The sequence below is a fragment of the Anas acuta genome, chromosome 18 (assembly GCF_963932015.1).
Source record: "Anas acuta chromosome 18, bAnaAcu1.1, whole genome shotgun sequence".
Lineage (NCBI taxonomy): Eukaryota > Metazoa > Chordata > Aves > Anseriformes > Anatidae > Anas > Anas acuta.
Window position 1 is genome coordinate 7,775,232 of NC_088996.1, and position 27,292 is coordinate 7,802,523.

Genomic DNA, 27,292 nt, shown 5'->3' on the forward strand with positions numbered 1-27,292 from the left:
ACTTACTTGGAGACATTGCCGTTGTCTCGGATTTTGACATGACACAGGACATTAGGCAACTTCTGCAACACGAGAACTTTGATTTGATCCACAGAACTGCAGAGTTTAAGGTAACCCAGATACAAGCCAGGAGGAAGGCGTTGCTGACTTCGTTTGTGATAGGAAAGTATGTCCTGTTTTAAGGGAAACAGTCCTATATATAAATAACATTTTTATTTTTTTTTCCACATAAGAGGAAGAGTTTGGGATCAAAAAGCAACAAATGCTTTTATAGCTGTCTTCTTGTTTCAACAGTGCTCCCAATTCACAAAGCATTTAAGCACATGCTTAAGTATATAAATAATCTCTGGTAGTTTGGATGCACTTGGACAACTTCCTGCTCAAAACTATACACAGGTTCCCAAAGCTCTTTGAGGCACTAGCAGGCATTAAAAACTGAGACCTCAACCTTCTTCAACTGTTGGATTTAAACTAGCTTAAACAGCACCCACCTCTTGTCTAACCATTTCACCAGTGAGCTGGGTCAGGGAACTGTTTCAGGAAAAGAAGCAGTTGTTTTTCAGCCAGGTCAGTTCCCTGGTTCACTTCTGGTTTGTAACTAGCACAGATGGAGCAGAGTGGCATTGGGGACAAGCTGTCTGCTGGGAAAGGTGGGACAGAGAGGCTGCATAAAGCAGTACTGTCACCGAAATGCATGTAGAGTCACCACCTAAATCTCTTGAAAACCCGTTCTGTATCACCTGCTATCAACAGGAAGATCTCTGTAATTATAGGAGTTGGTGGTCTGCAAAGTTAAATTAATGGCTCTGTTTTGTGAACAAATATTTTCATCAACAAATAGAGCTCAGAAGGAATTAATACTGATGGTGTATTTGCTCAAGGCAGGAGAAGTTTTTAAGGCTATGTATAGCAGTCCCCAAGAAGCACTTGTAAAAAAAATGATGTCTGCTGCCATCCTACAAATGTGCGCCTCTGCAGTGGGTGAGGATTAAGACACCTGGCCATACGCCTTCACTCTTGGAACCATCAAATTATCTGCCAGTGCTATGCTTGGCTCTGACCAATGCAATTAGACCCTCATTTTCACAAGCACTTCATGAGCAAAATACCCATTCGATGATTAAACAAGTAATACAAGAAAGGGTGGGCATTAGATAGGAATGTGTAAACCATTAGGGGAACATTTTTTCCACTAGGATCTCTGTGGAAATCTGATCAGGCCTGTATTTTGGGTTTCCTAATATAAAACTTTTGCCCAGATTGACATTTTTCTACACCTTTAACACATTTTAATACAGAAAATCTAACATAGATCAGGTAAGTTTTATTGTCTTTTGGAAATTTTTTAACGTTCCTAAAACCTGGTAATACATATTTTGATTGCCTGTCAGTTTCCGGTACCAAAAGCACAGTCTCTGCCCAAGAAAGTGCCTCAAACTCAAAAATTAACCACAGTAGTCATTGTCTAGCTGAGGTTAGAAAAGATGGGAGTAAGACAATAATTTGTCTTGTAATATTTTGGGTAACTACGCCACTCAGTTGTAGAGAAGAGGGAGGCTGGCTACAGATATTTTGTGAGAAATAAGTTGCTGTTACCTACAGAAAACATATGTTAGTCTTACTTTGAACTAAGAGTTTACAAATACCCTGACTCTTGAAGGGCTGAAAACCCACGGCTCTCAATGATGTTAACTGAAATGATAATGCTAAACACCCTCTAGGATCAATCCTTACCTCAGTATTGTTCTAAATGTGAAGTATGGGGGCATGTTATATGGAAATTAAAGGAGAGCTATGGTCAGTAAAGAATTTTTTAGCAACTATACCAGGCTCCAAGGAACTCTGAACCCCACAGAACAAGTTTATTAAGTAGAACAGTAAGGTTTTAAACATAGATTTAGCGTTAAGGTTTGAATGGAAAAATCTTATGGAGTGTAGAAATTTTAAGTGTCTGTATAGGTGCTTAAGAACATCACAGAGAATTTTAAAGGTTTTTATATCCCTTGCTAAGGAATGCTATAGCATGGCTTCCCGAAACTGATAGAAACTGTACCATTCTTTGCTAGGACTTGGAAGTAATTTCTTTAGAATCTCATGGATATTTTACATATTAAGGATCTGATCCCAGCCCCCTTGGAAGTAATATAAGTCTTTACTTTCAATGGGAGCCTTGCCATTAGTTTTATTGGGCACTGGATTAAGGCCTAAAATTCTACAAGACTCTTCCAAAATCAGGGCTCTGGCACAGGCTTTACAAAAGCAAATAACATACAGTAAGAGAAGCAAAGCACTACCTGGATTGTTATAAGCAAAATGTCTAACGCTGTTGGCTCCTCTGGAGTTGAAAGGGATTTCCTCTGGCTTTGTAGTTTGGATACCTGCATCCATTTGCCATTAAAAAATGAATAAAGACTCTCCACTTCTCTTATAGTAACTATCAGTATGTTGCCATGTCGATCCTTGATTGGCTCATAAAAAACTCTACCTAGGTTGTGAGTTCCCAGCAAATTCTAGAAAAGAAGAAAATTATAAAATGAATGTTATTTATCACATATCAGGAAGATGGTATTTTTTGAAACTTCATTTTGTGCTCACTGATGTCAGACCTGTTGACTTCAATAGAAACTAGACACATAGTCTTTCTTAAGCCTTTGCCCAACAGTCACATCATTCAGTGGCAGAAAGAAAAGTTTTTCTCTAGGTTGTGTTAGTGGATTGAATTTTGGTTTTTCATGTGTATTTGGTCCAGTAGTGTTTAGTCCAGCATTTGATGGAGAACATTAAACAGACTATTATGACCTGATATCTTTGTAAAAGGACACACTGCAAAGTAATTCACCTATACTTCCCTTTTGTGCCCAGTTATATAAAGATAAAGGATGCAGTTTTCAAAAGCACACAGTGTTGGTCTAGTGTTGATTCCTTTGGTATCAATTAAGCCCTTCTGGTTTCAGCTTACTGAAAAGCTAGATGCATGCTCAAATAAGAGATGCAGTGCATATCAGAGATACAGAATTCTTCTTCCATGCCTACATCATTCATTTTGGAGACTTCAAATGTTTTCTGGTAGGGTCATTAACTATCATCTCCATTTTCTGCTCTCTGTTTAAAAAATATTATTTTCAGCAACAGAGGAAGAGGCACTCATGACTGCATTGAATGTAAATAATTTTGGAGCTGAACTGTGGGGTGTGTTTATGAAGGAACACAAAGGAATTTGAAGAGACACGGACTCTTTTTCTCTTATTTCAGATACCAAGAATGTGCTAGACAAACCAGCAGAATCTAACAAACTACCAAGGCAAAGCTCTCCAGGAAAATATGTGAGGATTAAAGAAAAGTAATTTTAAAAGACTCCACATAAAATACATATTTTGGTCAAAATCCCTTTCCTCACATAGTAAGGCATCTGCTTATAGGTGCAAACACACTCAATCCAGTGACCAGCCACTGAAGAGATTCCCAGATGTCTTAAAGAAAAATGCCTAACATTTAAAATATGCTCATTACTTCAGGACTTTTCAAGAGATCTACAGTAAGCTGGATAGGGATGGGGGTTGTTTAAAATGAGAACCTGAATTCACAATGTAGCACACTGTACATTTAGGGAAGTGCTGTAACTTTATGACATTGTAAACTGATAGATTATCCTGAATTTATTTATCTGTACTTAACAGACAATATTTACTTATAAACTTAATAGTTAAATTATTTATAACTTCTAGGTTATAACACAGTGGGGCACAGTGACTGCCCTTTATGCAGCATAACTTAGCTACTTTAGCTTTATGCATCCCTCTCCAGAGCACACTGTTGATGTCTATATACCACATCCTCTTTTTCTTAACTGCATGTTGAGGTTAGCCTCCATAGCTGAGTAACACTGGGTGGTTTGGCTATACATTTTGTATTAATTCATGTGTCCACACATGGGACAAATCATTGCAGGTAGATATTTAGCCATCTCAGTTGTGATGTTAATTTAATTACTGCAATATAAGATAGTGCCTAGATGGAGGCAAATAGATCTTTGCTGTCATTGATGATTGTATTAAGGACATGAAACTGTTGGAGAGTGTCCAGAGGAGGGCTACGAAGATGGTGAAAGGCCTGGAGGGGAAGACGTACGAGGAACGGCTGAGGGCACTGGGCCTGTTCAGCCTGGAGAAGAGGAGGCTGAGGGGAGACCTCATCGCAGTCTACAACTTCCTTGTAAGGGGGTGTCGAGAGGCAGGAGACCTTTTCTCCATTAACACCAGCGACAGGACCCGCGGGAACGGGGTTAAGCTGAGGCAGGGGAAATTTAGGCTTGACATCAGGAGGGGGTTCTTCACAGAGAGGGTGGTTGCACACTGGAACAGGCTCCCCAGGGAAGTGGTCACTGCACCGAGCCTGTCTGAATTTAAGAAGAGATTGGACTGTGCACTTAGTCACATGGTCTGAACTTTTGGGTAGACCTGTGCGGTGTCAAGAGTTGGACTTGATGATCCTTAAGGGTCCCTTCCAACTCAGGATATTCTATGATTCTATGATTCTGACTGACAGTCCAGAAAAAAGAATGGGGACACCTACTCATATACTAAAAAAGTTTTGTGTCTGCTTAGCTTGGCATCCTGTCGCTTGTGTTTTGGTTGCTTAGTTGTCTAGTGGTAACAGCAGGAAAATTACAGTCCCTGTTGTCTCTGAATCCACTGATCTAGTCCCTTAGCAGCTGTATTATCACTGATCTTTTCCATTCTGTCCTAAATTCCTGTGGAGTCAGACTGTTAACTGCCTCAATAAAATGTATTCAACCACATAAACTTTATTGAGATCCTTCCATTGGTGGATCCCATTAGGCCACACACTGTTAAAGGTTGGCAGGTCGGTGACAATCCCTGTGTTCATCAGGGGACCAAACTAACAGAACAAACAATAAGGACAGTAAATTTGCCACAAATTCAGCAGAGCAATATACCACATGGGCACATTTGCTGTATCTCTGTGCTTCAAGCTCTGCTCTTAACATCTCCGGTAGCAAATAATAATGCAAAGTACTAGGAATCCTGGTTGTCTCAAAGTGCAGTCCATGCATACTAACAATGCTCTGTTACAGGCAGCCTACACAGAGGGAAAGAAACTGAGCTAACCAAAGGAGTCTGTGCTACCTAGGCTGAGCTAACCACACCAGAGGGACCTTTCAGCAGATATAGTTAAAACTGTCTCCAGTGAGAGCTCAAAGGACTGACAAGCAGCTGCTGCTTAACACAGGTGGTCCTTCAATAAAGGTACAGCAGACTGGCATTCCATGTATTTCGGGATACTATGGGGAAATCAATCAAGACAGGTGGTTGCCCAGGAAGGCTACTCTCCTGTACAGCTTACTTTGCCAAAAGATGTAAAACAAACCCCACACGGATATTCTTAATAATGGCCACAAAGTATCTGGCTCTCACAGCTGCTATAAAATCTAGCTTATTGCATCGACTGGCAATAAGAGGGATGGCTGCATGGCTGACACATGAGCCAAGCAATATGAAGATCTTCATTAATTCCATGACTGCACCACAGAGTTTTCTGGGCAGCTTTGGTGACTTCATTCAAACAAAAGGTAGTAGAATGAGGTCTGGATATACATTTTCTGTAGGAATCATGCCCACATCTTTTTGAAAATGTATTTTGCTACAACAGTAAATACTCATAGAATCATAGAATGGTTTGGGTTGGTAAGGACCTTAAAGATCATCTAATTCCAGCCCCCCTTCCATGGGCAGGGACACCTCCCACTAGACCAGATTGCTCAAAGCCCCATCCAACCTGGCCTTCAACACTTCCAGGGAGAGTGCATCCACAGCTTCTCTGAGCAACCTGTTCTAGTGCCTCTCAGCCTGTCTTCAGAGCAGAGGTATTCCAGCCCCTTGATCACTCAGATTGTGTCAGTATCACAGGTTGGAAGGAAACCAGGTCTCCTGAGAGTCACTACCATGCCTTAACGTGATATGAATGTGCATGTAGTGCTGCTGTCCCTACCATCCTGCTGAGGGGTCAGTGAAAAATCTGTGCACCACTTCACCTTTTTTAGTCTTTGTTTTTAAGAGGCTATACAGGTTTCTGGTTGGTTCTCTGCACAGAGGTACACCTCAGATTCATTCATACTGAATGACCAACCACAACAGCATAACCATACTGTTGGTCAAACAGTGTTGCTCTGGCCTAGAAGCTGTTCTCGAGTAGTTTGTAAGCCACAGATGAATCAAGAGTCACGTTCTGGCAACTTCAGCAGTCTACTTGTCCTTCCTTTTTTGGGGTCAGAATCTACCTGCTATTATAGGAGTCCATATAGCACAAAGGAGTGCTAAATCTTACTGAGAGTTTAAATGCTTCACAAATATATTAATAATTAATAGACTTTCTAAGAGGTTTCTGAGCAGTGAATTGTTCACAGGATTGTAACCTGTGAAGTCCCAATCTGCAAACCCACAGCACTATCTGGGGTTGTTATTTACTGGTTCGTATCTGTTTCTTCCTCTGCCGCTATTGTTTCTTTCCTGTCTTTTTCCTACTATTACTTCTAATAGAACTGCGTCCAGCTGGCAAGACAGACTCAGTAGCTCACTTCACTGTAGATAATAACCCTGCTCCAAAGAATAGGCCAGTGCAGAGTGATGAACCAAAGGAGAGCTGGCAGTACTTTCCCTTAGAGATCAGAAAGTCACTAAATTAATAGCTGGAAATATGCAATGAAACCAACCTGTAGCTGTGCTGCTGCAGAAAGCATCTTTTGCCTGGCTTGAAGTGTTGTTGATGAGGACACGGATATAGACATATTCTGCCTCAGCCATCTGATGTCATCCCACATACAAGACAACTGCAAAAATATGTCTAGTTCAGTCAGTTTTTGTTCTCAGCATTTACAAAAGCAGAAATGAAACTAAAAGCACTTTGGACTTAGAAAAATCAGTGGATATTGTTCATTTAGATTTCTTGTGGGTGGTAAGGAGTTGCCTAGATAAACGGGAAACAAACACAGAAATCATTCTGTAAACTTCATACACCTATTTCAATTGCATTTTAGACTACTGTTTAAAATTGATTTACTGTTCTTTAGGAAATTAAAAATAGTGTGAAATTAGGAAATGTAAAAATAGCTATACTGAAAGATGATATAACCCTAATACCAACTTCAAAACCTCTAGTTACTTTTTTTTTTGAGTTCTCCCTCTAAATGTTCATAAAAGTTTTATGTTCCTAGTTTGCAATCACTGATATAGGATCGTGCATTTAAAAGTTAATTGTGCTACTGTGAGTGACCCAATCAGAATTTAACACATATAAGGGTATGTGAAAATTACATTTTGACATGAGTGAAAGGTAAAGCACTTAATCTATTAGCTTTTTAACATGCTCAGAACAATCAGCTAAGGTTTATGCATGGCTAGCAACAAAACTGTAGAAACAATATAAAAAATTAGGCTTCCATTACCTTTGTGAACCACAGGAAATCCTGCATAATTGAACTACTGTGAGAGTCATCAATTTCCACAATTGGGATTTGATCTTCATTGGTTACTAATAAATTGTCTTTGTAAAAAAATATAACAGATAAGTAGAGTCCCCTAAAGAAACAAAAGAAATATTGTCAAACAGCTTTCATGTCTATTGATATGCGTGCCAAATTTTAGCCAATTAATCATAGAATTTAAGTTCTGAGGTGGCAAATCAAATCATCTGGTCTTTTGTGTTATATAGATCACGCAACTTCAACCAGTGAATTCTGAAAAATATTTGGGAATTTTATCACTTTAAATGATGCGTGACTACAAGAATTTAGGGAATTATGAATCTGTGCAAGCCAATGCCATCAATGCCATCAATTTTACTAAGAGTTTTGCCAGAGTAAACGGTACCCAATGGGGGGGGGGGGGGGGGGAGGGGGGAAGATGTTATGCCCTCTGGAAATCAAAAATTCTACCAGAACTTTTTTATCATTAATGGGCTTAGTTTTGCTCTCATTACTTTAGAGTAAATCTGAAGTAACTCAGTTGAAATCAGGAGGGTTATTATGGATTTACATTAGTGTAATTTAGTGTAATTTGGCCGGCATATCTGCAAAACTGTTTATAGAGATCATTCCTTTCAATATTTACCCTTGCAATTAGTTGCATACATTAAGTAGTTGCCTTAGGGGATTTAAAAACTCTGGAGAGCTCTTCTGAAAAAATCAAACTCTTATCAAAATACAAAGAAGAAAAAGCAAACTAAATACTCCTGGCAATGAAAAAAGAAATAATCCAGTCTAAAAAAAACCTTCATTTGCTAAAACTATCAAGGCAGAGGTTTGTTCAGGTCACACTGGGCTGCAAACCTAGCTAAAAATGTTACAGAATTCTCAATATGTTGCTTGTGGCCAGTGAGATATTAGTATATCTCACTATATTAGAACATGTTATCTGAGCTCTGCTTTTTATATTATGAATGAAATAAATTCCATGGTTTCCTTACTGAGCAGCAACAGATGCAGTACTTTAACAATACCTCACTAGCTGTAGTGTTGTGTTTGTATACAATATTTCACTCTGGTAAGCTCAAATTCATTTCCAGCAGTAACAATCAAAGATTGCTAATGATTTCAGTAGCAATCATTAATCAATTTCAATATATTCCTATCGGATGCATGTCTCACACTTACATAATTTTATCAGGTTTATTTGGATTGATAGTTGTTTCACTGGGAGTAGAATGTACTTACATCCATTTTTAATGTGCTGTTCACTATTACATAAAAGCAACAACTGCTAGATAAAACTCAGAATGTTTGGGAGATAAAATGAATGACAAACCGTTTCAGAGTCTTCACAAATTTGTTCGATGAATGAAACAGGTGCTTCAGGCTTCTGGAGACAGATTGCTTGCGACCAGCATTTTGTAATTTGGAATTTTCTGAAATGGAAAAAAAAAAAAACACCAAACAAAACTAAACCCAGCTTTTACATTTCAGTTAATAACACATAAAGAACCTTTATCTCTAGAACCACAATACTAATACTAATCAGTTGGTGTCCTCTTTATTCCTTTCAACAGACAACACTTAGGAACATACTCATATACAACTTTTTTTTTTTTTTTTTCTTTTAGTTTCATTCTCTTACCAATATTGCACATCAAGCAGTGTTCTTAATTGCAGCAAATTCAGACTTGGTAAAATTGTTGTTTTGTTCCTAGGACAAATATAGCTTAAACCAGTAACACATACTCTTGTTGTTCAGGATGGATATGAATTTTACAAGTGGTCTCAAAAACACAAGAGATTCAAACCATCAGTCAGCATTTTAGGATAATGTAATTCCTCAACATATGTCCATGAGACCTGCTTTGTGTCTGCAAGGATCTCTGGACCAGCTCTCACAAGCGAAGAACAGACTCAAAATATAAATATTTGTCCAGTATTCTTAAAAAAAAAAAAAAAAGTTGTGTTTTGTTTATATATTACATAATTTCTTATTTTCATTAATTTCACTTAATATATTTCCTTCTCTGATATATATGGCTGGAGTTTTCTTTTAAGTCAAAGAAAAATCTTCCAGTGAAACTGAAACTCTTAAGCTCTGTAAAACAGCTGTGACCACCTGTATACCTGTAAGTGGTTTTTAGAAGGTATGCCAATAGATGGCAGTCAGCAACATGCACTGTAAAATAATATTAGTATTGTCAGAAGTAGTTGTATACATATAGCTTGTAAAAGGAATGGGTGCTTAAAACTTGTGTTTTTTTTTTTTTTTGTTTGTTTGTTTTGTTTGTTTGTTTGCTTTTAATTTTTAAAAATCTTTACGTAAAGAAAAATCTAACTGTGAAATTACATCTCAGTCTTCCAATATCTGACTGATTTATCTTTATTTGGAGGAAGTACAGATACCCATCCAGACTGAATCACCAAACATTTTGAGGGACAACCCTCTCCAGTAGGGGAAAATATAACTCATGAAAGATCTTACAAGAAAACTATTTGTTGAAAGCTGATAATCAGTCTGCTTAGGTGTATTCCGAGTAACATATTTCCCACATACCTCTAGTGCAAAATAGGAGGTGTCTATCTGTGTCTCCCTAGCAAGTCCTAATTTGAACGTTTAAAGAACATCTAAATTTGCTCTTGTCAAAACCCCATCTGTGGAAGCACTCAACATATTTTTAAGTGATGAATAAATTTGCACCGTAATTTGCACATTGAAAACCATAAAAAAGGAAGACACATTGTTAGCATAATTACCACTCTGCTGAACAGCAAGTACAAAGAGAGCAAGGTTCTATTGGGGGTGAAATAATACAATTCAGATGTATGAGACCTATTAGATCATCAAATCCATTGTCTTTCCACTGCAAACTTGGTCTCCATGGCATATTCTCCAATGCAATGTTAATTTTAGTTTAAATAGACTCATTCTAATCTATTGCTGCTCCTTTGATGCAACTGATCTTTGTTTTCTTTGTCTTTTTGAAAAAATAATTTGTTTTTCTATCCATATCTCCTCAGATCATTTTTATTTTACTCTGAGCTGTCTTCAATATATCACAGTAATGTAAACCAAATGCTATATGAAAACTCTTGTCTTACTGTTTCCTTCTTCCAAGGTTAAGACCAATTTAGGAATATAAATTTCATCCTAATTATGCAATTTTCTCCTATATTAGCAATGGATGGAATAGAAGAGGAAATTGCTAAGAGCAAAGCAACATAATTCTGTATTAAACACCTAGAGACTGCAGCATTACAGTAAGAGGGCACATTACCAGTGAAATATATGTTATTGGGCTATTCAGTGGTTTGGGTTTGGTCCACAGCTTCTTTGAAGCCAACAGCAAAAGACATAATGCAAAACTAGATGGAGACTGTAAATTCTTCTACTTGCTGTTTGCTTTTATTTTATAGTACAGTATGTCTAGGAGCCAAAAAACATGGAGCCGAGATTAGAGTATACTTTGGATCTATAGGAAATGAAACTTTAACAGTCTGTTATTTAATTAACTAATAAATATCAGAGTAACCTTTTTACAGCAACACCAGTAACAACAAAATAAGTCAATACTAATAAATGATAAGGTAGAGCTGTGAGCTCTTTTAATAGTTCAGAAGCAAACATATATTGGCCAAGATTAGAGAAGTTCCAGTGAATATATTTAGATCAGAAGCTTTCACACTGGACAATTAACTATATTTATCAGTTTTTCTCTTGGGTAAGATTTATAAATGTTTCTTTGCAGTTCACTTAAATACAACAGATACTTAAGCAACCTAAGTTGACTGTGGAGGAATAAGAACAAAGTTGCATGCTCAGCCTGCTAGCATGCATCTGCTCTAGAGGAATGTCTGTTATGCCATGCCATTTCTCCGAGAAGGAAGATCATCTGGAATTCTTTGTCCTATCTCTAGACAAACGGGTGCCTCTCCTCAAGTGGGGCAGATGTGAAGTAAATGGAATTACCTCAGTGCAAAATTATCTGGGAAGAAATCTTAGCCCCACAGATCAGACAGCCTGTGGAACAGCTAAAGATCATTAACGGTAACACTGAATAATGAAGCAAATTAGCACAAGAGGAGCTAGATCCCACTGTAATCCTAGTAGAGGGCACACAATGGGATTTAGAGTTTTTACTAACAGTGCAAGTTTATGAAAACACATGCAATAACTGGAAACTTCCAGGAAAAAAAAATACTCAATTTAAAGCTACATAATTTTAGCGGTGCGGACAACTGACATTGGGATAATATGCACAGAGGCATAATTCCATGCAGAAGTTAAAGGCATACATAGCAGACAGACACCTCAGTAGTTTAAGATCACCATAGATTCCATATTACCTCACCTCAAAAAGGAATGTCTTTCAAATAAAATTCTGTATCTCATGAACAAGCTATAGGCATGATAGTCATATTACTGAGTGGTGTATTTTGGAGTCATGCTCATAAAGTCATGATCAACAGCTGAAATTTTAACTTCTTAAATTGTCTATCTGACCTTCTTAGTCCATGGCCAGGTTCTTCAGACTCTTTTTGTATATTCTCAAAAAAAAAAAAAAAATCTAAACTTTTAAAATGTGTCATGGAATCAGAGATCCTTCCTTTTGTTAAATGCAATGAAAATAGGCTCTCTGATTGTGAATCAAGTTATGATTAGAAAAAAATTATTTCACTTCTGTCTTCTCTAGTAAATACATTTCAACCAAATTACAGAAAGAAAATATCTGGTAAGCATTTTACTGAAGAGTTGGGTTCTTTTCTTAATGAAGCATCACACAATTGCTTAATCCACTCAGAACTGTTTAGAAAGAATGATCTACAAGCAAAAAATACTTAAAAAATACATTTGAAGTGTTGCCAGGACATACAATTGTAGTAATTCAGTTATGATAGTCTGTAGCATGGTATTATGAAGACAAATGGATGACTGTTGTTTGTAATCATCAGGGTTTTCCAGAAGATTAAACATATGAAAGCAAAGCTTCCTAAGTAATTCCCTAGGAGATTTCATCATATCACAGAGCAGGTTCAAAAGCAACAGCTGATCTAATTCCAAAAGCTCTTAAACTCACTGTACATTCCAATGTATTCTTCCTGGTATTTTTGTAAGCTTGTTTTCTTTAGTCCCTGAAATGCAAAGCATAGGGGAAAATGCAGGCTTCAGTGCAAAGTCTGAATGAACAGACCTTAGGAAGAGATGTGTGGAATCTGAGCGATTTAACCCTCCCAGATCACACTGGAGCACTAACACACAAACTTTTTCATGTAGCTCTTGCATTATGTGGCTTTTACCTATGTTATCCAAATAATCTTAGACCTTCTAGATGGACTATCCTCTCCACTTTTTTCACCTTTGCACTCCTCCTCCACTCTTGTTCAGCCAGCCTGAGCACCATGCATGTGATATCCTGCTGAGGAATCACTTAATGGAAAGCCAAGGTGCCAAGGTTTCAGTTTTGAATGTCTCTGTCTTCACTTAGCTTTAATTCACTGCAAATCAGTGGCGGTAAGCAGATTCAAGCAATTTCAAGCTATTTATTGACATATCTAAAACAAATGAGGAAAACAGAGGCTACAATATGCACTTTCTCAGAAGAGTGTGGTAAAGAGAAGCATGGTAAAAACTGATTAAATGTATAAAAAGCATATCCATGCTGATTTCTGTCCATGACAGTCAAAACAGGCTTCTGTATTATATTAAATGAAAAACTTTGTGGGAGCTTTTCAGTCACACACAATAGCTTATCTCAGATCCTTGATCAGATTTCTCAGATTTCACTAAAACTGACAAATAACGGAATCAAATTTCAGAGTCAAAGTGATGTCATAACTGTCATAACTCTTACTTTTTCTGCCTTTTTTTTTATGTCTTTATTCTTTTGCAAATTACTGATATACAACAGATTGACATTAGTTGTATATTTAAGGTAAGTTCGAAAGGGTCTCCTATTATGTTACAAACCTGATTTATCCAAAATATACTACTGTATAATGTTAACATTACAAGCAATTATGAGATTTTTATTTTGTTGGAGGTAAGGGTGTTACTCAAGCTGATTCCACAGTGTAGTACTACCATATGTAATTTCCCACATCCTCTTTCTGACATGCAAGAAAATGTTCTGAGCTAAACAGATTTTCTATATTGTTGTTATTTATTATTTAAGGAAAAGGAGTTAGGAAATCAGTAACAGAATTGTCTGTGCTTTGCTTTGAGACTGGAGTTAATTTCTGGAGCAGTGGTATTTTATAAGAACCAGGCACTGGTGTCAAATTCTTAAAAGAAGGGATTTTCTGCATGTTGTTTATAACTGCTTCTTTTCTGGGCTGGAATGTCAGTAAAACAATTTATACTAAGAATATTCTCAGATGTTCCATCACTTATTCTCTGTTGACTAGGAAGGTGGCCTGAAAGACCTGAGATACGTACTAACTTCAAAAGGGAAAAACTATACCATGGAAAGACTTCTTTAATAGCATGAAAAAGCTATGTAAGAGATAAAATACATCACTTTATTTTCACTACCAAGGCCACCTGCAAGTGATAATGCTTGCATGGATTTTAATTAGAGAAACAACATTTTCTTGCAATATCTCCTTTCCCTTTCCAAGCAACATAGCTGAATAGTTTAAGTTGCTATGGTTACAATGGGTTGTGGCAGACTGTGGATTGTCATGATTGTGGCATATTTGCACATAAAGAACAAAGGCCGCATCTTTCCAATTCAGCCACATGATTTTAGCCGTAAGTATTTCTGTGATTTTAAATCAATTGATGCAGCTTGAAATAACAGTCATACTACATGGAGAAAAATGAAAACTTCATGGTAGTTCAAGTTTTCTGTTTAAAATAAGTTCCTTTGCAATGAAGGATTATTCCAGTTAGAAGTTTATTTTAAGAAAATAAATAGCACTTTTCAACAACCCATATAGAACAGGAGTTTTTATATATTCTTTAAAAAGAATGCCAAGCTGTTGCCTTGGCTCTTGAACTATTAAAGGCACAGTCTGTTTCTCATGAATGAAGAGCAAAGAGCTGGCTGAGATTCGAGCTCTCTCCCAGTTTTGATCCATTCTATTTGAAAATGTAGCAATCTTATCTTCCCACTGCATTGTGCAACTATTTTTCATTATAGATTGGCATCACATCCAGTGGAGTACTTAGTGTCTTCCATTTGGAGGCAGCCAAGTCCCTCTTTTGATCCAAACCAGTTGTTAAATGTCTAAAGTATTTCTTTATATGAAAAAAAAAAAAAAAAAGGAAAGATCCTTGGAGCATTTTAGCAGAATCCGGTGTAAAACTGATTTGTAGGAATAAGCAAATCAATAGGTGCATAGGGTACAGAGGGAGAAAGGGTGTGTCTCTGCTTGTGCACATTCTAGCTTTCAGATGTTTTCATCCAACTAATTCAAGGGTTAAGAGCAAGATAGTATGCTAAAGTGATTCCAGATGGGCCAATATTAATATCTTTCTTTTCCTGATGAATGAGAAGGTATGACCTAGTTAGAGAACTGCTAAAATTACAGGCGCCACGGAGGCTTCAGCTGGTGCCCTACCACATAGATATTTATCCTTACCTCTGCAATTATAATGCTGATGAGCTGCTCGAACCTGCTGAAGGAGACGTTCCAGGGCCTCAGTGTGTCCCCTGTGCCGAGGTTCTCTTCCACTGCAGTCTTTCCAGTCTATTGAACAAAGGAAATAAACAGAAATGAAACACAAAGGAGCAGGAGAAGGTTTTAAAATATTTTCTTGCCTCTGATATTTCTGGGCTTTATGGGATTCTTACATCTGGGCATACAGGAGAAAATGACAGTTGTTTTTAAGTCTGCTGTTGTTGCTTATACAATAAGCTTCCTTTGCCTTGTTCCAGCTAGGTAATTAATCATAATGATTATTAACAAAGAGCTCACAATCACCTCCCAGTAGCTCCTGTAGTGAATGACTAGACAATAGCTATTTCTCTTTAGTACATAAATGGCCTCTGCTGCTTTAGCGTCAGAGCTGCTCTCAGCCCGTACCATCCCGACCCTCTCAGTACCTCCCTAAAATCATACTACTGCTCATTCTGCATTTTGTTGAGGCACCAGGACGCTAAATAACTCTCCTGCAGTTATAGAGGGAACTTCTTGCAAAGCAGAGGTTGAACATCTTCCTACATCCTGAGTTAGCTCCGTAGCCACAGAAACACACTCCGAGCAAAAGAATTTCTGAAAACCTACACCCAGCAAAGACACCTGAATGAACAGTTCCTGCCCTGGAGTCTACAGTCTGCTCAGCACTGCACTCAAGAGGCCAGAAGCTGCGGTTTCTGTCCCGCATCCCCTGAACCTACAAAAGTGTTTCGCTGTTATTTTGCTGCTAGCTATAATCTGTCTAGCTTTTAAAAAGTAGACAATCCATTCACAAACTGGAGGATGAAACTGTGTCTATCAGATAAGAGCTTTTTTATTCCAGATTTGACTATTTTTATACTTTAATTGTAATAAATAATATTACACTACAGTTTCCTGACTCAAAATAATGGTGGATCAAGGTATTAAGAAATTTGTCTCCAACGGAGTTATCCACATAACCAAGAGTAGAATTTTCTCCCACGATTGTAGCACATTTTTGTTTGCAAACAGAATATTTCTTTAGCATAGTTTTATCTTTATTCTGTGGTAAACAAGAGCAAAATTGCAGTGAAATGGGACAATGGTACTGCAAGAGCCTTGTTTATCCAACCCTCTCCATTACCACCATTGAGACTAGGTACAGCTTGCTTTATTTTCTCACATTAGCATGCAAGGTTATTAAATTGTTACATTAGCCTAATAAAAACAAGTGCTAATGCAATAAAATGAAAACTCCAACTTTACTGCACTAATCAATACAAGGAAACTATAATATGCTGAGCCATTTCAGCAACGAACACTAAGCCTGGAAAAGTGACTAACAATAGAATGTGATTATAGCAGATTAAAAACTACAAACAAAAATTTATAGCCCTAATGGAATCTGAGAATACCTGCCATAAGTTTGAAACAGAAAAAAGGCTTTTGGGTGTCTGGAACATTTTTTGTTTATGGGCTAGATTCTACCAAAACATGTATCCATACTAGAGTATTTTACATACTGCATGCATCCCACAGCTCCACCAACTTCAGAACTGAAATCTATAACAATGGTTCAATGGATAGGATGTATAATGCTACAAGATAGAAGACAAAATATGATATGTGCAAGTATTTTGGTTCTACCAGTTGGAATTCAAGTTTTGATCCCTTTATGTGCTTACAAAAGAAGTTCCATAAAACCGAACTCTCTAGAAAAAATAAATGAAAGTCAAAAGATTGCTTATTTTGGTAATGTTAGTGACTAGAGGACAACGTTCTGTTGAAGGACTGGAGAAGAATAAAAAATAAGAAAAATGAATTAACATGATATTGGGGGGTAGTGAAAGGAGTTCAATTGTATTTATTTACTTATTTTACTTCTAAATGACACGCTAACTAAATCATGAATTCCAGCAATTTTTTTTTTCTTGTCTTTGAAGAGCCAGAAATTCTGACAGCAACATGAATAATCAAACTGGGAGTGCAAACAAGCTCAACCTACTTGAAGGAGAAGCATATGCAGGAGTAGATTTGCGTGGAGGTCCCCATCCTTTCATGTTGTATGCTGAAACATGAACGTAATACCTCTGACCCTGAAAATGGAAACAACTGGAGTCAAAACTTACATTTGACTCAAAACCTTGGCTGTTATAACTAGAGAGCAGTCCCTCCCCAATTTCCTTTGAAAATCTCTTAGGGGTGTCAACTAATGAACCATAACAGATGGAAGAATAGCACAAAGATTTCAGGGCAGGTGATTTTCAGAGGGTTAACAGAACACATTGATTCCAATTGACAAATTGTAATTTCTTCTACCACAGCAGAGTCCTGGGAACAATTACTTCAAGAGTAAGGAGGTCTCATTTCTCCTTCTTGCTACAAGCACAGCAGCTGAAGAAGCTTCATCTGGCTGCCACTGAAATCAGTCAGACCTTTATCACTTATCTTGATGTGTAAACCTAGGCCAATGGAAAGTGCTTCTGAAAGTTTAGTTTTCATTTACAGATGTTATATACTCCGGAGATTATAGACAAACACATCGTAAGCACTGTTCTTAAGCATGTCTAAGAAATTGACTGTGCAAGTTTGCTTGATTTTTAACTTAAGAAATTACTTTGTTTTGTTGCTGGAAAATGAAAAGCAGAGGAAATGCATATTGTGGCTCAGCTCCCTAGCAAACAGCTTGACAAATCAAAGATTTCTCCAGAGAAAAGGCTAGGAAAAAAATATTTATCTATCTATCTATCTATATTATTCTATTACATAAAATTGGGGTTTTATACTGTGCCCATTTCTTAGCCTTTAATATTAATTCTCCCATTTTGAGACCCTATGTATTAGGGCCCTGGCCAATGGCTTTTGAAACATGCCTCCCCCTACTATAACTTTGTAGGTCTGATTCAGTGTGCAGTGAGTTCAGTGGAAAGACTGAAGTTCAGTGGATGCTGGCTTGGGCTGCTGTTGATGTTTCCAGTGGAAATAGTTGTGTGTATTTTAAGCAAGCTTCATTTTCATCAGGTATTTTGTGAAATCAAATTTGCTTACACAAATGGTCCTGAACAGGCGATAGAAAGAAGGTGTTCAGGCACATGGTCTGAACTATTCTGGTTGAGAATACATGTGAATATTCATGAATTTTCTCTATTGTTGACCCAGTTCTTATCAGCGTAAAATAAGTATACAAAAATAAATAACAAAAATGAAAATGACTGCCATCAAATGTGCTCCTGAAAGAAGCAGAAGAGAAAGAAGTTATTTTAGTTGTCTGTCATTAGAGTCAGGACTAGATCTTTCATGAGCCTTTGATCTGCACTAAGATTATCCTGTGATCCAGAAAACAGCAGCTTTCATTCCAACCCTTTTGGCTCTACCCTAAGCATGACAACTTATAAACCAGTTCATGCTGTCTATTCCTTTGTGAATTTCAGATTATGGATACCAGACATATTATGCTTAATGACTGGAACTTGCTGTTAGAAGAAAGGCACTCTGCAGTTGTTACAACAGGCATGGATGCAAATTATCAGTGCCTTTTTATCACTGGGGCAGCAGGGGGCATCAAGATCTAAATGAATCATTTGGCACTTACTGTTTTGAGACCTGTGATGGAGCACCTCAAAGACTGAAGATTATCCATAATTATTTCACCAACCAAGGGAGAAAAGTCTTCTGAACAGCTCCATTCCACTAGGAAACAAGTAGTGGGAACAAATTGAATAAGATTACAGTCCAAGAAAAGAAATCAAAGTACTTTAATAACTTCACAGGTTAACTTTTCTTCTAGCAGTTTACCATTCCATGTGGATACTAAAAGTCCTATTTAGCAATAATGTTTAGGAAAACTTTATACAATAATTAAATTATAACTGCGTGTATGAGAAAGAAAAGCAAAATATTGCTCAAAAGCTTTTTAGGAAAGAATGCTTAAAAATACACTGCAATACAAATTACATTCAGTCAACATTTGCTCTCTGTTAAACAATTTCCTTTTAAAGAAAGGGAAGCACTAGAAAAGAGTAGGTAGAGGATTTGGACCTGCTAATTCCATTAGACAGTTTATATATCAAAACCAACAAAAAGCACAGTTTTGCAATAATATTTGCATAGATAAGCATAGGCTTAGAGTCCTTTGGGTTCCACAGGACCACAAAACCGTAATCACCTAGCCTTGGCTGCTCTGTGTAGAAATAACCAATTGGATAGATTCAACACTGACTATTCTCCTTGTTGATTTCAGTCGGCTTTGGCTCTCTTGTCCAAGCCTGGTCCTGCAATGGTCACTGAAATTAGAGTTCTGAAAGGATCTATGCCTTGTCTTGTCCACTTTTGAAGTGCACTAAGTGGCTCTGGGCTGGCAGATCCCTCCCAAACTGTTCTGCAGCATGAATTACAAAGGGCACCTTCACCAAAGTGCTTCCATCAACTTGTACAGACCACAGTTGTTGTCCAGTTTCTACTTACAGGGTCTGAAATGACCATCCTGCTGTCAGTATTCTTCCTCATTCCTTGCAAAAATTAATGTGACTGTAAAATAGTATCAAACAGACCATGAAAAGCTACCACAAGTTTGTTTTTTTTAAATACATGCAAGTGGGGAACTGATTGCTGCAGATAAAAAAACAATCTCTCCTTCTTAAATTATATTTTTGTAATGACAGCTACCAGGATTAGAGTTAAGGTTAATCACCAAGTCATACCTCTGTGCTTTAATAACTTGTACCTTCAGACTCAAACTTTCAGGCAAACCTATCAAAAACATAGTGAAATTCATCTCTTATTAATTCTACTGTAGACGGGGAAATCCCTGCGACTTTGTGAATGAGCAACCCATCATGCTAAATCTTTGCCTCCTTTCCAAGAGAGTGTTGGGAGAGACTGCTCTGGTAGTAAACAAAAAGTATCAGCTATCTGTGTAGCTCTGAAGTACTTGGGACTTTAAGAAAGAACAAAAGGCTGGGTGCTTCAGCAATGTAGAAGTTCAATATAAAAATATGCAAGTATAAAAACCTGAAGATGAAGAGGGTCCTTTATAAGAGCCTAGGAACAAGAGCTGGTCTTGTAGAGTGTACCAACTGTGCTGTAAAGGACCTGAGAGCTGTTGGGTGAATTAAGGATGGAGCATGTTCCAGTCCTGTTCTGAACACCCCAAAGGCCTGCTTTGTCATGAACGCTGAATGTCTTCGCTGTTGCGGCTTTCCATCTGACACTTCACGTTATGTCAGAGCAGGGGTTTTTTGTGTGTTTAATATATTGGTGACTATGTGTTTTAATGAAGGTGCCCTGTATTCCAGAGCTAGCAAATGCACGATGTGTTGCTGCGGTAGCCAAGATAAGTAGTAATTTTTAAATAAACAGCAGTATAAACAGTTACATAAAACTCATGTAAATTGCTGGCACATAATTTTAGACTGGCTTAAGTTATGCAACCTACTTGTGGCCAAGTGTTTTTTTTTTTTTATACTCAATTCATGCACTTTAAAATAAAGGGGCGAGTTTGTTTTCACCTGTTTCTTTCCCAGTCACTATATTTCTGTTATATTGAATATGCCTTAAATGGCTTATCAGACAGACAAGAGACAAAGTGGTGGTACAAAATACCTCCTGACGCTTTTGCAGATTCATTCAGGAAAACACCTTCTCCTGAGTAAAATAAATAGCCCAAGCCACAGCAGAATTTGTCACTTCACTTGGCATTTGTTTTTGCTTGCACTTAAATTATTCACTGAATTGCTGAATAGATTAATTAGACCGAGGGACATAACTTATGTTGCTAAGTTGATGGGGTTTACTGAATAGTGTACTGAGTCGGGATTCTGGATTTTATTCTTGCATTTGCTGCTGACTTGCTGTGTGACTTTGGGCAAAGCACTGTGCCACTATGACTTAACCCAGACTCTTATGCAGCAAGGATTCTCTCTCCTTCCTTTCCTCCCTGTGTCCAGAGCCTAGGATGAAGGACTCTGTGATCTTAGCTTGTGTTCCCAAGGGTCTCTGAACAAATAATTGCATTGTTCAATAGCTTCCTTTGAAATGTAAAACTGAAAGAGAGCCCTAATGCCAGAAATCCCTTCACATCATCTTTTTCTGTCTGCTGATCTTTATGAAATAATAATAACAATTTATACTCATAATGTCTTACCAATTTAAAGCAACAAGACAGCTAGGAGGAATCAATGTGTTGGTGTACACAGCATCACCAGCTCAGATGGAGAAAAACATTCTTGATTTTTTTTATGTTTGCAGTATTTGGTCAGCTCCTCCTAACTGCCTTGACCTGCCCTTCCAGACTAAATCAGAAATGGATACCAATTTTTGCAGATTTGAGTTCAGGCTCTCTCTATGCCTCTCAGAATTTGGAAATTCTGCAAAGAATGATAGCAGGGAGACAGGTTATACCAGCTGTACAGAGTATTCACAGAGATCCCAGCATAATGCTTCCACCAGGAAAAACAAACAAACAAACAAAGATTTGGCACTGAGGAGTTTTGATGCATTTCCCTGTATCTCCTGTATCTCTCTCTCTCTCTCTCTTTATTATTTATTTATTTATTTATTTTTTATTACTCAATTTGTGCACTTTAGAATAAAGAGGCAATATGGTCTTCCAATGTGGCCAATGGTCAAAAAGCTACAACACAACTTAGCATTATAATAACAGCCAAGATTTGTGTCTCAGCCCTGGTATGGCCAACATCACCCAGTCTGGCTGTGAAAAGAAAAGTGGGAGAAAATACATGCTAGAACTGTGAAAGGGGACTGGAGAATAAATAGGGTTCTTATGCAAAGACTTCATGCCCTAGGAAGGTATAGCAGCCTTGGCTCCGATTCTGCAAATTTCCACTCCCAGTGGGTACATTTCACTCATGTAATCTGTGCAACCAAAGCCAGCATGGGAGTTTATGAAAGTAAGGACAACTCATTTGTGTGAAGCAGGCATGGGTTAGGTTCAGCTTCTTCCCAAAACATAATACCTTAAAATCTAATTAATAGTGAGTAGTTGAGCAAATGCAAACAAATAAGTCATCTATCAAAATGTACGAGACAAACTGGAACACTGCATAGCACTGTTAACAAAGAAAGTAAACACGCAAACCCTAATTCAATTAATCTGCTTAATGGGATTCCACTGCTTTTCCTCTGGTTCTCCTGTAATATATTTTTTAAGAGGGACATTGCTGAATAGATGTTAATTACTCATATTTAAGGCTTTTATTCCTTTATAAACTAATCCCTACAGTAATTTAGAGATTTTTCACCACTCCCTAGCACTGCAGCCAGGTGTCACAAGCAAAACTGTCTTGATTTGTAGAATTTTTACTTAATTTAATTTATTGCCAATTAATCTATTCACTAATTCAGATTGAGAAGAAAGAAAATATAAACAATTAAGCAACCACTTAAGCAAACACCCTTTCCCAGGCTCAATTTAAGCCAAATACTTATCCACCCCTTTCCTAGTATCAACTTCCCTTGCTTCCACCAGAGGGTTATACTCAGCAGTGGGGTTTTCCATCAGTTTCAGAGCCGTCTGGGCCAGTTGTGAGCAGCACCCTTCAGTTCCTGGCCTCCTCCGACACCCACGGCCCCTGGCTACCAACATCTGTCAATATATGCCTGACGCAGTACTCAGGCATGAATTAGTGGGTGCTCATGCGTGAGCTAATTGGGTGCTCAGACATGAGTTATTAGGGTGCTTGTGTGTGAGCCAGCTGGGCACTCATTAGTAAATTAATTGGGTGCTCATGCATGAACTGATTGGGTGCTCATGCATTAATTGATTGGGTGTTCATGTATGAACTAATTGAGCACTAATGCATAAAAACAGTAAACCCTGCAATTTATGTTCAACACACAAGGTAAGAGCTTGAAGCAGATCCAAAGACCTGATTCCAACTTTACATTTATTTATCAGTTCTGTGGGTCTGATCTAATCACTAGAGCAGTACCAAGTTCTGGTTGGAGAGGCAAAATGGCTTACTTTTAGACCCTTGTAAATGAACAAGAGAAGTCCATGATGGATCAGAGAAGACTTCAGACAAACTGGTGACTAGGAACACGTTGCCACAATCCCTTTAAGATATTCTGTTGACTTATCTATCTTATTAGCAGCTTATGTTGGTAAGTCGCCAGTGAGGAAGCATTTCCAAACCCATAGATCAGAAGATCTGCTAAATGGGGAACCTTCTTCATGAGAGAAACTGAAGGCCTTGTGTTCCAGACCTGCCACACTACAGGAAATTCACCTCTTCTACGCCCTGTGTATAAACTAGAAGCTCTAATGCTTAGCCATGTACAATTCATTGTTAAAATTACACATTAATGCTAGTAAGTCAAAGCAAATATAAAAAGTAAAGCAATGTCTAAAATTCAGCAACATCAAGGTATGAGCCTTTTTCTTAGACACCAAAGACAGACAAAACCAGAGTCTATATGTCTGGGTTTTCCCACAGCCATTCGTCTTGGGCTGCTGTTTAAAATCATTGTAAAACACAAAGCAGAAGGAAAGAATGACTGGACTGAGTAATTGCTGTCTGATCAACTACATTAGATAACTACACCATCACTTAGTAGCTAATCCAGGCTCAAAGGTGCTTTTAAATATACAGCAAACTATGTAAAGTTTAAGAACTATTTTTTAAGTTCAACACATGCTACAAACCTTAACAGGAGCTAGAAATAGAAAGGTTTGTTCTAACTTTTATACATTTTTATACTTGCTAAGCATAAAAATAGAAGTCAAATTGCACAGTCCTGTTAGCTACCAAAATGTAACGTGCAAATAAAGTGCCCAGGAGACCTAATAAAATGCCATAAATGAACTACTGTAAAAAATATCAGACCACACCTATTCAGCAGGATAAATTCAAATGTCTTACAAAGGAAAGTATTTTCTTTCCATTTTATAGAACAAGAACTGTTTCAGGGGAAAGAAAAAGTTTCAGAATATACAACGAAACTTTGAATAATAAGTGAAAAAGGTTGCAAGATCAAGTTGAATGCAGAATGGTAGTCAATTCCACTATAAATTGGAACAGGATCAAGCAGTGATGTAGCATCTACTGTTTGAAGATGCATAGGTAATACTGTTAAAGCAACGCATTTTTGTACCTAAGATTGCCTTCTACAAGCATTCAGTTCCATAACCAAGGTTCTTCTGGAAATCAAACAAAGCAGAGGCTTGCTGTTTTTGCCTTTGATACTACTATGTGAACAGTTAGTTGCCACCAAAGTGAAAAAAAAAAAAAAAGCTGGAGATTTTGTAAATATATGCACTCAAGTCTTTGTGTAAACTCTACCTACTAGACTAGCCAGATCTGTCTGGAGCCAAACCCACTGTGCAATACTGGATGGATCACTGCAGGAAGTCTGCTATGGAACAAACCTAAACTCGATCAAACATGGCAATTCAACTACTGATAAACAAATCAAATACACAATTATAAAGCGTACAATATATGAGTGTTTGTACATGCTTGCAGGGACAGAGACAGACACAAACTGACAAGATTATTTAGTTGTGAAAGTACTACTCTTGAATGTAAAACATGCAGAATCACACAAAAATCATAGACAGTTTTTGTAAAATCTTTGAGGTTTTACTCACCAAAATGTTCAATGAAAGACTTCCATTGACATAGTGAGATGTCAGTTAAAAATCTCAAATACTGACTTTTTTGAGCTACAGAACACATATCCTACAGGCCCAACCTGGCAAATTTTCTCATTTTATAATCTCATTTGTTGGCCCTTAATGAAAGGTGGCTCATTTAATCCTTTGATTAAATTTCATTTGATTAAAGATTTCCAATGATACCACCAAATTCCTGGATAAAAGTGCTTGCCTATAACTGACATACAACATGTGGCCATCCTATAGCAAAATACTGAGGCTAATGCATTTCTAACTAGGACTGAACCAGCAATTTAAAGACAATTTAAGTTACTCTAAAGCAAAAAAAATCTGAAATGAACCACAATTGCCTTGGAGGAAAGGAGGCAGGAAGTGACTTTGTCAAAATTTAAGCAAGACATAACTCCCTCTTTCCTGATTTAAGCTGTCTGCCTCTTATTTTTTAGAAAAGTTACATTGACATAGAAAATAAAAAAATCTTCTCTCCATCCAACAGAAATCCTAGAAGGCAGCTGGGCAATCCAGACTAACATGAAATATTCTGCTAAAATAACAAACTAAATAAAAAGGTAACAAGGGCTAAAGCAGCCTAGACAGCTTAGCATCACTATCTGGAAAATAACTTGGCATCCAATTCCACAGCTACATCCAAACAGAGAGAAGATCAGCTCTGTTTGCTACATCAAACATGTCTCAGATTTTTTTCTGTCTTCCTCTCTCTTCAAACATAAATAGTTCCAGGCTCTTAAATAAATTAGCTCAACTTTGGTTATACAAGCTGTTTCATTTTTCTCCAAAAGGGGATATAGATGTTTGTTTAAAAATGGTAAATAAAATATAAATGGAGATTTTCCATTGCATAGTGGTCCTTCCCAGTAGGTAATGTTCAGCACTGTGTCCATTTTTCTTTCTTATCCTATACTTGGGGATCAGACCACTACTATGACTATTTCTAATGGAAAACTCATGAAGAATAGTATGCAATAAGACAAGGTTAACCTGTACTTATTGACTGTAAAAGAAAAATAAATACCAGGTTTAGAATATATAGAAAATAAGTGCAATAAAATTACTTATCATCATAAATTGTTCTTTTAATTAATCTTATTTTTCTATGTGTATGTGTTGTGTGGAACCTGTGAACCCTAGAAAGACAACCAGTCTTAGGAGTTCTACCAAGCACTTACTAGTCAGCTCAACAGCTCAAATGGAGATGTTTCTAGGAGTCAAGTAGCACCTAGGTGGATTATGTATTTGCTGTGTTTTTTTGTGTTTTTTTTTTTTTTTTTTTTTTTTTTTTTTTTTTTTTTTTTGCATCAAGATGGTTACTGTAGCATACCTCTAGGGTAAAAACGTATCATGCAGTAACAACACTTTAAACAAAACATTTTATAAAAAGATCCACCATAGCTTCAAATGGTGGTGTTATTTTTTATATTAGCGTGGAACATTTTGATTGTGTTTACAAAAATGTAAAACTAAAGCAGGTCTTAAGTACTTCCATGATGGAATGTAAAGTTTGGCTTTAGGGCATGATTAACCAAGGGCATGGGTTTTTCTTCTCAGTATTACAGCGATGCTTCACATCCTTCCTAAAACTGGCTGGAGTGAGGTGTCTCTGGCTTTGAATCTTTCTGTAGCATGGAGTGGATTATTACTATTATTATTGATTTATGGTATGCCTGTCTGCTTCCAGCCTCAAAACACTTTACTAAGTTACAATATACATTGGAATTATTTCACATCAGCCACCACCACGTTGTAGCCTTCTCTGGAGGGAAACTGAAGGGAGCCATTAGGATGGTGCCTGCAACATTAAACAACAATCCAGGAGAGGAAGTAGAGAATACTCTGGCTCCTTAAAGCAATGGCTCAACAGAATGCAGTCACTGAACTGCCATCCAGCTGGGACACCAAAGTCAATACTCATTCACTGTGTGTGGTTAAAATTAAATCTTCTAATGAAGTGAGATGGTTTTAGTGGTTAGAGAGTGAGTGCAAAGTATTATTCTCCTGTATTATTATTTGTAAGTCATACAGCTAACAAGGGAAAAGATCACACACAGGAAAATAACAGACAGTTAGATAATGTTCCAGGCCTAATTTCTAAATGACATTTGAGCAAGTAAAATTTGGAAAAATATGTTAAAAAAAATACAGAAAAAAAAAAGGAATTGGCAGCTTCTCAATGTTTTTAGGGAACTAAACTAAACTGAACAGAAGTGATGTCAGTTTTCATCCCCTATAATTCTGGTCCATAGAAAAGAACATTATTAGCTTCTGTTAATGAGCAGGTATTCCCTACACACTCCTACAAATGCTTCTGATTTTTTCTTTGCTTAGAAAAAGAAATGGTAAAGTATTGAGCAAAATAAAACCTAACATTTTATTTCTGTCCCTGAATCAGCAAAATGCATAGATTTTTATTTATTTATTTATTTATTTATTTATTTTGTATAGGAGATTTATACATGTGACTGAAAAGATCCTCAGACAATGTTATCAAGCTCTCCTTTCAGGGTAATTGCTAGCTGGTTCTAATCATTCCTACAAGAGATCATTTGAACGGT

General features: G+C 37.3%; 1 protein-coding gene across 2 annotated transcripts in view; it reads right to left on the reverse strand.

Moving 5' to 3' along the window:
• Positions 1–27,292, reverse strand: part of ANKFN1 (ankyrin repeat and fibronectin type III domain containing 1) — a 136,069-nt gene that overhangs the window by 21,437 nt on the left and 87,340 nt on the right. For both annotated transcript variants that reach the window (XM_068655151.1, XM_068655152.1), the window contains 8 exons: positions 18,681–18,778; positions 17,094–17,184; positions 15,071–15,178; positions 8,820–8,919; positions 7,463–7,595; positions 6,731–6,847; positions 2,295–2,510; positions 7–173 (listed from right to left, as the gene is read on the reverse strand). In XM_068655151.1, the coding sequence (XP_068511252.1) occupies positions 7–173; positions 2,295–2,510; positions 6,731–6,847; positions 7,463–7,595; positions 8,820–8,919; positions 15,071–15,178; positions 17,094–17,184; positions 18,681–18,778 (1,030 nt within the window). The remainder of the gene's footprint in view (positions 1–6; positions 174–2,294; positions 2,511–6,730; positions 6,848–7,462; positions 7,596–8,819; positions 8,920–15,070; positions 15,179–17,093; positions 17,185–18,680; positions 18,779–27,292) is intronic.